General features: G+C 46.8%; 1 protein-coding gene across 1 annotated transcript in view; it reads right to left on the bottom strand.

The window, feature by feature from the left end:
• ntn4 (netrin 4) overlaps positions 1–11,736 on the bottom strand; it is a 19,818-nt gene continuing 8,082 nt past the window's right edge. The window contains exons 4-10 of the mRNA XM_035147861.2: positions 7,688–7,814; positions 6,930–7,115; positions 2,662–2,875; positions 2,239–2,333; positions 1,651–1,719; positions 1,319–1,492; positions 1–1,217 (exon numbers count right to left, since the gene is read on the bottom strand). Of these exons, the coding sequence (XP_035003752.1) occupies positions 1,078–1,217; positions 1,319–1,492; positions 1,651–1,719; positions 2,239–2,333; positions 2,662–2,875; positions 6,930–7,115; positions 7,688–7,814 (1,005 nt within the window). The 3' untranslated portion in view covers positions 1–1,077. The remainder of the gene's footprint in view (positions 1,218–1,318; positions 1,493–1,650; positions 1,720–2,238; positions 2,334–2,661; positions 2,876–6,929; positions 7,116–7,687; positions 7,815–11,736) is intronic.

Below are 11,736 nucleotides of genomic sequence, written 5' to 3'. Positions count from 1 at the left end.
TTGTAATAAACCCGGAATTGTCCTTTAATATAACCACACGAGGACAAAAATTCAAAAAAACGGGGAAGAGAAGGATGAACAATAATATTTATATAGATATATACAAATAATACTGTACAAGAGCACAAAGGAAGGAATAACAAGAATTCAGCAGTGGAGTGTAATATGAGATGAATCAACACACGGTACGTTATGTATCATTAACATTGGAACGGCGACAGAAAAGAGCTGGACTGAATCTGGACTGTGCTCATACACCGCTGCATTCGACCGCTCTCGCTCTCCATCTCTCTCGCTCTCTCTCGCTCTCTCTCACATGCACGCACACACACATTTGCAAAAAACAAAAACTGTCAGGCAAATACATTCACGTTTGGGGTGAAACCCATTCACTCTGATTTCAACACAGGCACACCTGGACTGGCTAAGATTTAACCACCTGTAGTGGCTTGTATGGCTTGTTCAGTGTCACTCGGGGGTGCTTTGCACATCGCGTCTGCAGCAAACACACACACACACACACACATACACATACACATACACACGCACGCACGCACTGCTGCCTCTGTGGGTGTGTGTCCAATGTGTAAAGGAGCACAGAGGGAGCGGGCGTCCTCCATCCACAGTCATAGTCTTGGGTGTTTAATCTTCCTCTCTCCGTGTGTCCATGTCCCCTCAGTCCGTCTTAGGCTAAAGTGCAGCAGAGAGGAGGACGTTCAGTTTTCATAATGTGTGTTTTAATGTGTATCAGTGGATCCCGGTGGGGGTTGAGTGACAGAATTCCTCTATTTCTGAAGCTTCAGCAGCAAAAGCAAAAGAAACGTCTGCTTGAATACAACATAAGGACGCAGGAGGGACAGTTTGCTCAAATGTCTTAACAATAGTTCATCCTGTGTGCTTTAAGCTTGTGCAGTCCACTACTGGACAACAGCAGAGAATGGAGGGGTTTCAAATGTCTGCCCAGTCCCACCCGCCCCCCCAATGAAAATCCAACGCCATTCATAATTCCACATGTGGAGGACAAGGAAACACGTCAGTCCATGTGTCCGTCAGTCCTGCGGCGGGTCAACTGTCCGTCTACCAGTTGCAGTCTTTGTTGAGCAGCGTGAGGACTTTGCGGCCCAGGCTGGCCTTCCACAGCTTGACGAAGCTCTTCATGTTGACCAGGAGGCGGCCCTGCTTCCGGTCCGAGTGTCCCGCCACTAAGTACTCCACCCCTGGTACAAGAGGTCAGAGGTCAAGGACGAACCAAAGCGATATATATACGCCATTACCACGGCTTTATTTTATCATTGTAGCGTGTGATTGTGTGTCTGACCTGGGTTGAGGATGGGGCAAGTGCAGCCCCGTGCGGTCCAGGACTCGGGGTAAAGGGTGACGCGACCTCGCTGTATCTTCACCTTGGTGTTCTGACTCAGCACCTTCTGAACTTTGACCTCCACCTCGGCGTGGGAGCCCTTATCGTGGGCCGACAGCACTTTCACCTTCAGCACTACGAGTCGGGAGGAGAGACGTTAGGGTGTGCGATGTGACTTATAAAGAAAGATGAGGTGACAATAGTTGCATTTTCTCTCAGGCTGAGATTGTAATACAACAGAATATATTGTTGTGTTGGATTTTGTAGTGAAATGCAGTCGAGTGCGTTCTTACCGTATGCGTAGTTCATGGTGCAGAAGAGTTTACTGTTGGTCAGGGCTTGCTCTTTGCACTCACACTTCTCTACAGGGGGACAGACGCAGATTTAATATTTGTAACGAAACTGATGTTGTGTGTCTGTGTGTGTGCGTGTGCGTGCGGTCTCAGATAATGTACGTGGCGTCCTAAGAATGCAAGAACAGCGTGTGTGTCCAGCGAGGAATGTGCCTATGAAAGGTGCAGTTACATGGTGGTGGGGGGTCTGAGAGAAGGGACACTTGGAAACTCTCCATACAGACACACACACAGACACACACACACACACACACACACACACACACACACACACACACACACACACACGGACACACACACCTTTGTTCCATGTCCTTCTATGGCCCTATCAAGACTTTCATTACTTAACCATTAATGCTTGGTCACTGGACTGTGGAGGAAGATGACTAAAACACACACACACACACTCACACACACACCACACACACACACACACACACACACACACACACACACACACACACACACACACACACACACACACACACACACACACACACACACACACACACTCTCCCTCTATCTCACCTGAGTAGTGGAGCGCAGAGAAGAGTTCGTCCGTCCTGAAGATCCTGACCGGCTCACTGGAGTTTACCTCTAAGTTGTATAGTTCCAGATCCGAGCTGCACAAACACAATACGACATCATCGCACACATGAGAACGTAGGAATGTAAATCTGTACAAAGATTCAGTATAACAAGTTCTCCCAGAGTAGAACATTTTATATAATAACTACAGGCCATGACATTTAGTTTGAATATTCATTTTCCCCAGAGGAGGATTCCTGATGATCTTGGCACCACCTCCAGGTCTGAAGTTCCCCTGAGCTCCATCAGGTAACATTGATTTGGATCTTCTAAGAATCTTACTGTGGATATTCATGGTCCACAGAGGATTAATACGGGTTTCAAAACTGTTTTAAACAAGTGCAGAGAAAGTTGTTTACTCACCCGAACATACAGTCTCCAGTGAAAGGATCACAGTCTCCTGCACAGTCGCACGGACGGCAGCCGTAGTCATGGAAACCCCAGTATCCCACCATGCACCTGTCGCAGTGGGCGCCACCCACTCCGGGTTTGCAGATGCAGTCGCCGCTGGAGGGGTCGCAGGGGGAGCCGTCCGCCAGGTGGAAGGCCAGGGAGCCCATGGGGTGACAGTTGCATGCTGGGAAAGATAAAAGAGATGAACAAATATTAATTTAGACACATAACACTTCACGTAACGTTATAGAATTCTTGGATTCAACGTTATCAACCATTTTGGAATTATTCTCTGAGAAATCATCAAAGTGAAAGTGAATAAAAACTTGGATCTCAATGGATTCTTCCCTGACCAAGTTTAGTACTTTTTGCTGAATAAAGGATGGAAACACAACCTCCTCCTCGGCCGTGGTAACAATATCCAAATGTTTCTTTTTTTAAAGTAGAAAGAACCAAATCTCAGAAGTGCAGCGCGGGGTCCAAAGGGCTTCCCGGGCCGACCGTCTGCTGACCTGTGAAATGTCATTTATCACCTGGTCTGGTGATAAATTTGAGCTCTATTCGTCTCTTCCATTGTTGCAGCAGCTCGTAATACAAAGGCCGCTCTCTCTTCCTTATCACAGCTTTCTCCCTCCCGCATGTCCCCCCTCTAATTGTGTGCTGATAGTGTGTTCTTTAAACAACCTCCAAAAACAATATACTACACACACACACAAACACGCACAGAGTACATAACACCCACCCATGTTTCCAGTAACAGTCTGAGAAAACTACTGTCTTTCCACTGCTGTGAGACACGGAGCGTTGCAGGACAAGGTGTCTTGCCTCCCCCATAAATCCGTCCCTATCTCGGGGTCAGATGGGGGGGACGGGGGGACGTGGTGAAGGACATGCAGAAGCCGAGGAGGGGGGAAACAGAGAAGGGGTGTTGTGTGGAGTCATTTCTCTCCTGTTTAATGATGCTTGAAGCTTGACTGGCAGTAAATGAGTGTAAGTACTAACTGAGCACCCAGACGCCTGTTAGATTATAGATTATAGTAAAATAAGGGAAATGATCCAACAAGAGACGTCTGCCTTTAAATCTAAGGTTTTAATTGAACTAAGAAATACAAAACATGCTCTGGATAATTATTTTCTAAATAAAAAACAACAGATTGGTCAATAAGGTAAATAAAGGTTGTGTTATACGGTTATAACTCATGTGAGCGTAGATACAGTGCTGTAGTTTCCTTTATAAAATGTTGCATGTTTACCACGTTTATCTGCTCCTGTGCACGCAGATGCACCATAAACACATATTTGCAAGGTACAGTTGATGCCTCATCAACTTTCTCGCGTTCCAAACCAGACTCGCTTATCGTATATGGATCTATGGCGACAATAAAGATAAGCTAAACGTTATCATGAGGCCGAAGAGGACAGTGTCAATAAAATCATAAAGGTCTCACATTCACTGCAGAGATAATGAGTAAACACACGTTCAAACACTGGACACAAATATGGGACACTTTAATGTGCAGACAGATCTTTGTGTGTTTGTGTGTGTCTGTGTGTGTGTGTGTGTGTGTGTCAGGCTCTATCGATCGTATTGTTTAGCGAGCAGCCCGCCGCAACCCGCACGTTAATAATTAGCAGAGATTACAGCACAGCCCCGGTTCCCATGTAAAAGCTGAAACATGTGCGGCGACGTGTTTTAATAAGCGTGTGTGTTTACATATCTGCGTGAGAATTTATGAGCGTTGGGAAGGGGGTCACCACACAAGGCCTCCTGTATGTAAATATGTGTGTGTGTGTGTGTGTGTGTCTTAAGAAAGCTGTCAGCTGCAGCAGCCCCTGACAATGAAAACCTTCAGAGCGTGTGCTGGGACATGACGGGACACCTGCCTGAACAACCCCCCCCCCCCCCACCCCCACGAACACATACTGTAACTTTCCCCTCATGCTGAAGTGATTCGCTGTGTACGAGCTTGCGTGGAGCTTGACAGGAGTGTTTTCTTTCCCCGGGCCCCTCGGAGCCTGGTATGAAGAAAATGTTCCTTCGCGACATGAGGGAAATTCCTCCATTGTCAGCACGCGGCTTCGCTGGGATTTCACAACCTGTACCTTTCGTCTCGAGGGGGGGTTTCTCCGAGCACGCCGTCGCTCCTTCGTTTCTCCCATCAATCACTCCCACCCCCCCCCCCCTTCCTCACAGCCTCTGTAGTTACCCCACAGGTGAATTTACAGATGCCAAAAAAATATGCAACGGGTGAAACGTAAACCCTAACGAGACTTGCCAGGAAAGAAAAGAGGTGGTGGATCACTTTTCTAAGACTTTGATGGAGAAGGGGAAAGATGCTGAAGAAGAACAGTGGAATGTGCTTTGGGAAAATAAATCAAACACATCTTATCATCTGAAAGATCCTGAATTGGATTCTGAGCTGAATGTCAAAACCTCTGCCAAGGCCCAACGGTCCCCTTATGAAACCACATTTAAAACCCCCGAGATTTATGTTTCACCAAGATCCATGAAAGAAAAGGAGAAATTAAGTCTCTCAGTGTTAAAGAAAGTAAAAAAGGAATTTCTAGATCCGCGCTAATATCGAATGACTCCATCTTTCTCTTGTTAATCCTGCAAACTAACAAACAAACCAACAAACAAACAGACGGGTGAAAACACAAGCTCCTCGGCCGACGTAGTGATTTATGTTTGACGTCTCTTGAGGACGTTGGATTAATGAAGTCAACATGAACGTGTGCACGGGCGATTGTCGAGATGTGTCACAAGTGGAAAACCTTCCGGAGGAAAAGTCAAGCATCAGTAAAAGTCGTTAGGATTCATCGTCTTGAGACAGAGAGAAAACGAGAGAAAACTTCCCCAGCAATCCATCTTATGTCCGGGGAGATTTTTGCAAGAACAGAAGGTGAAGAAACATATTGTGCGATGATGGAAATCACCGGATTCCACTTTGCTTTTTGTTACAAACAAAAAACAGGTCTCAGACGCCCCAGGAAGCCAAGACCTGTTTTTCTAAGGACACGGAGCTCAGTCGCATCCAGAACAGATGTTGACTCTGAAATGAAATGTGCTGTATCACTCTCCAGACATGTACATTCATCACTGTCCGATCATGTTGCTGCTGTAACGGATTCTCTGGATGTGAGAAAAGAAAACAAAAGACACGACAACACCCCGGCCCTGAGTGACGGCGTTGGGCCGAGAGCCAACGTTGTCTCCCCCCTGAGGGTGTATTGAATGGTCTGCTGCGATTTGACGGGTTTGAATTCAATGAGATGTTAGAATTCGTACACGCACGCACACACACGCATACTTCAGTAATCATGTGTGAGGCCGGCGTACCTGCAGGGACTGAGCTCACTGGGTCAAATCTGAAAGATAATCAGAGGGAGAATGTAGCCACTGTTGTGTTTATGGATGATTATCTGGTGTTTACTTTAGACTCGCCTCGTCACCGGAGGGCAGCAAGCCGCCCGACACACACACACACACACACACACACACACACACACACACACACACACACACGGAGAGAGAGAGAGAGGACTCTCACACGCCTACCGCCACGACCAATGATTACCCTGCAGCTCCACGAGCTCTGAGTCACGTATGAAAAATGGCAAAACAAGCCAAGATGGACAAGCCGGGGTTTTGTGTCGAAGTTTTGAGTCAAGACGAAGGAATGCCACCATCTGATGATTAACTATGGTGTAAACCTTGGATGGAGCGTGCTGTCTCTCACACACACACAGACACACACACACACACACACACACACACACAAAGAGCCAGGTGCCCATCGGGAATCAGCGTTATCCAGCACGTCCCAGCTTGCGATCTCCGTCCTCGACATTCCTCTGAGAGCGCCGTGCCAGTGTGGCGTGTGTGAGGTTAATATTATGATTCACACCGGTAACATTTTGTTCAGCACCGGGGGGGGTGATTTATGATACTCTACGTTTTACAGTGTGTTCTGCATGTAGTGGTTTTCAGGGTGACAAAGTATATGGGCATGACTCGGCATCTGCTGTTTACCAGAGAAATTCCTGAAGTCATCTCATCTCTTTGGGCCTTGAGGAGCAATGATGAAGACTGTTTTTACCTCCGCCAAGGAGAAATAAACATAACTTTTCAGCAAATGATTCAAATAAGAGGTTGATTCTCTGCCTTCCACGTTATTTTCACTGTAATGATCAACTTGTTTCTAAGATATAAAGTGTGTTTCGATGGTGAATCTCACGTTTGCAGGAGTCGGGGGCGGCTTGCGGTCGCTGGGGGTCTCTGTAGAAACCGGCCGTGCATTTCTGACACTGGCGTCCCTCTGTGTTGTGCACACAGTCGCACACGCCGCCGCTGCGCTGGCCGGACTCGCGCCACGCCGACCAATCGAAGTGGCAGCTCTGAGCGTGTCCGTTGCACTTGCACTCTGGAGTGAGAGAGGGAGGGAATCATTGTTGAATTGTTAATAGGAGGCATTAAGCAGAATTCTGCTGCAGGAGAGGTCTCAGAATCTTTTATGGACATTTTGAGGCTTTCTGACACATTTTTATTGGGTTTATTTTGGTTTCTACTTGATTCCACTGGAACTGTTGGGAATATAATCTGATTATAGCCAGTGGAGGGATGTAACAGAGTACAATTACTTTGTTAATGTACTTTTCATGTATCTGTACTTAAGTAGACTCACTTTCTGGGACTTTTCACTTTTATATATCTGCAAATATCTGTACTTTCTACTCCAGTAGATTTTTACTATGCGTTGCATTACCCGTTCACATAGTCCTGACTTTTTTTATAGATTTCTTGTCCGTATTATCATCTTACCCCACCTTTTGCTGACCTGTCATGATCATAAAAGGCCAAACGTGCAGCTACAGCAACTTTAGCCCTTAGAACAGGGTGAATAAAAGCAGGACGAGTAAAGATGTCTGCACGTTACACAACATTTCTCTACGTTCCAGTGGTGGACAACGCGTGGGGCGTGTTTGCTCGACTCACTCCGACATTCGTGCGGCGCCCCTGTCAGTCCGTCAGCGGGCTGCCAGGGTCGGTCGTTGTAGAGCGGAGCGCAGAGTTCGCAGTGATCACCTGCAGTGTTGTGTCTGCACACACACTTCCCATGGACCTGGGAGAGAGGGAGAGAGAGAATGAGCGAAAGAAAGAGAAGGAGGGAGAGAGAGAGAGCTCATTAGCGACAGGAAGTATGATAGACAAAGGTAGAAGGATGGAAGGAACAAAGAGGTCAGTGTGATGGAGAGGACAGTATCCCTCATGAGGACACCTGCTGGGGGTGAAGACTCTTCCTCTAGATTCCTCCCTCATTCTCACAATCTCTTCTCTCTCTCCTGCCTTTTCCATCTTTCCTTTTCTTTCCCCTCCTCTTCCTCTCGGTGTCCTCGGATTTCCTTATTTCCTCTCGTTCCATCTCTTTCTCGTCCTCCCTCGCTTGAAATTAGTGAATTAGTGAGATTGATTGTTTGGCTTCATCCCTGGAAACGAGAACGGGCCTCTGCTCTGAAAAGCCTGTGTGTGTGTGTGTGTGTTTGTGTGTGTGTATGAGAAGAGTGCAAGTATGCGGCGCTGAGAGCACAATAACAATCTCCTTGTCATTCCTGCGAGTTGGAATGCCATGCATGCTGGATAATGATTGAAGGAGGGGGGCGGGAGAGGCATCTGAGGAAGCTCTTTATTTGTTTGCGTTACACGGTGCAACTGTAATGTAGGACACACAATTATACAACGATTACAGAGCTAGACACGTGGAAAACGGCCTCAGACGCACAAAAAACCCACACGGCGATCCTTGCATTCGCTTCCCACGGTGGAATTAAACACATCCATACATCCCAACATGTCCTCTACCTGAACTGACCCCAGATCAGTTGTGTGGTATGGCCGCAAGCTCACATGACTGATTTTACACACACATCGCACTCCATTACAGTCACCACTAATAAGGGGGGGGGGGGTTGCATAAGTGAGAGGTCCTGGCACATAGGCGGCAGCAGACCTAATGACACATATTGTAAAGCACCAAGTAATTCATGAAAGAGGCCAGAGCGCAGACAAAGGAGGGGCACGGAATTAAAAAAAATGTAAAAAAGGCAGCGGACAGGGAGGAAGGGGAAAAGGCCGGCAGCATCTGGCTGGCGTCCAGACAGCTGGTGGTTCAACCCATTTCACATGTTTACCATAACGGGATACGGGACAATTAACACATGTACACAGGGAGAGCTGCACACACGCAACCATGTAAAGTCGGCCGTGCAGAGAACACAGCGCTGATACGAGGCTGCTGATAGTCACCGGTTTTATAGCTTTTAAGCTGAAATAGGGGGAATAGCTAAACTACAAGACTGTTCTGTGTATTTACCTTATTTCACCCCTGTCCTGTTTGTTGGTTGGTTGGTTGGTTGGTTTGTTTAGGCAAAAACAACTGAATGGATTTCCATGAAACTTGGTGAAAGGATGCGCTACGAATCAGGGAAGAACCCAAATCTTTAGTTTTTTCGCTTTCTCTGAAATGTGAGAAGGGAACAATAAAAACTCTTGGCGGATGTATGCTCTCTACTGAGGACCCTTGTTGATTCTAAAATGGTTTTATTGGGTTAAGTAGAAGGGGGATAATGTGACTTAAACTTTTGTCTTGAGGGGTTGAATGTCCGCAGCAAGTTTCATTTTCCTCTTCCTCCCATCTTGCACATTTGGAGCCTTAGCCGTAGTCAGTCTCATCTGTCGATCATGAGGATTCACCGTGTTGTGACGGCGTCAAATATCTAATCAAAACCAAACTTACCTGAAAAACAACTCAAATGACAGAGACCAATTTATGTAGTAGTGTATTTTTTGACTCTTTCATTTGGTCCATGTCCCACATCTGTTGACACGATCAGTGCAGAGCGGCAACAAGGCTGCGTTCAGACGCTCTCATTTGAATGGCGACAGTAGACTGTCCCATCCAGAGGAAAAACTAATTATCAGAGGGATCGGTCCTGCTGGGATCATTTGTTTCTTCTGTTTACCTCGCAACCGTTGTCCTGGAAGATTAAATGATATCTCTCTCCAGACTTGTAAAATCCTATCTGTGATTGTTACCACTCCTACCAGCATCGAAACAACACATCAGCCCCCTGCACCTCAGCCTGAGTCCCTGCAAACCATGAATAGCAGTGTGACCTTTTATGTGTAATACCTGTGGAGTTCCTCTTTAGAAAGAGAGAGGATGAAAGTAGGCGCCGGACAAATGAGTCAAGAGGAAGAAATAAATGAAAACCATGGACGAGGAGGGAAAGAAAACACACAAACAGGCATTATGGCTCAGCTAATTGCTGCAAATGCTCCAGTAGATAGCCCTGGATGTTATTATGTGTGTGTGTGTGTTTGTGTGTGTTGGCTTTGTGGCTAACTAACAGACAGTGTAATCACCCTGAACCGCAAAACCCCATGTGGGGGTCCAGCAGCACAGAACAACAACAACAAACAGGCCGACCCCTTCATTCCTGCTCGGTGTCTGGGCAGTAATGACTCGACGTATCAGGGCAACTTTCACCGCTGATTACTGCGCACACGCACACACACACACACACACACACACACACACACACACACACACACACACACACACACTCTCAGAGTAGACAAAACATCGCACGCTTAAGCACACACACCTCACACAACCGGCAAAACAAACAAACAAGACGTACTGTACATATATGAGGGGGATGATTGCTTGAATAATCCTGCGGTGTATGTTTAGTTTGTATAAGAACTAATCTTTGGGAGGTCACACAAATTTACAAAAATATGCTTAAACACACACACACACACACGCACACGCACACACACGCACGCACGCACGCATGCGCACACACGCACGCACGCACGCCCCTTCCCTTCGCTGAGTGATCCGTTATCTCTGCCCTCATCTCCCGTCTTGCGCTGCGCTGCTTGTTTGGGTTTTGAGGCTCTGGGTCGAAACAGAGATGCAAAAACAAGCTGCTGATAGGCGGGAAAAAGCCACTTATATAACTTGTGTGTGTTTACCGAAGGCTCCTGCATGCATGGCACCCAGCAGAACGGCGCTCCGACGACCTGAGGTAATGTTGTTGTGAGGGCCGGTTTAAGAAGAAGTCACTGTTTTGAGCCGCGGGTGCAAAAACAGAGGTGAATTTCCGCCACTTGGTTTCATATTCCACCACAAATCGGCATTATAATGATTTGGAGTTATTGTTATTGCTGTGATCCTGGCGTGCAGAGTGGAGTCTCACAGTCCGGAGGTTTAAATGCTCTTTCGGAGGATTTTCTACCCTCAGAAAGAAGGAAATCCTCATGAAAACTCCCGGTAGAGCCACTTGGAATGTCTTGGCGTGAAAAGAGCGAGATTTAAAAGATCCAAAGACTGAGTCCAATCCACTGGCTATCAGCGGCTTCATTACAAAAACACCGGTATCGGCAAAGAAAACACCAACGAGTCTCCGTCTCGCTCACGTGACGCGCCGAACGTTTTCTCTGTTTCATATCAGAGGGAAGCACGAAGCAGCTGCGGCTCAGGATCCGGGCTTCGGCTGAGTTATGTTGGATTTAGTTGTTTTTTTATTGTTTCATGCACCAGATAATTTGTTGAATAACTGAAAGGATCTTGTGAGTGGAAGCTGTCGAACGGCAACTTTAATAAGAACGGCCACAGATATAGTGTTGACTGAACAGACCTACATCATTTTAGATGTAGGGAACTGCATCAGCCCTTTGTAGAGCAAAATCACTCTCTGTTCACAGCTTTAATCAACAAGCATCAAATCCGTCATTAATCCTCGGGTGAATCGATATCTCCATCTCTTGGGTTTTGTTATCAACAGGGAAAGCAGCTGTTTATCAGAGCAGGAGAAAGAAATGTGATCCCCCCCCCCCTTTAGTCTGTTATTGAGACGACTGCCAACACAAAGTGAACGAGGCCGGAGAGAGTATCGAGAACTATAAACTCGATTTCTGTAGAACAAGAGAAAAACCCCTCCCATCAGGAGACTTCACGAGGATTATCAACACACATG

Source organism: Hippoglossus stenolepis, chromosome 22, assembly GCF_022539355.2.
Source record: "Hippoglossus stenolepis isolate QCI-W04-F060 chromosome 22, HSTE1.2, whole genome shotgun sequence".
NCBI classification, from domain to species: Eukaryota; Metazoa; Chordata; class Actinopteri; order Pleuronectiformes; family Pleuronectidae; genus Hippoglossus; species Hippoglossus stenolepis.
Note: the sequence above shows the minus strand (reverse complement) of the source record. Positions and strands in the feature narration are given on the sequence as shown.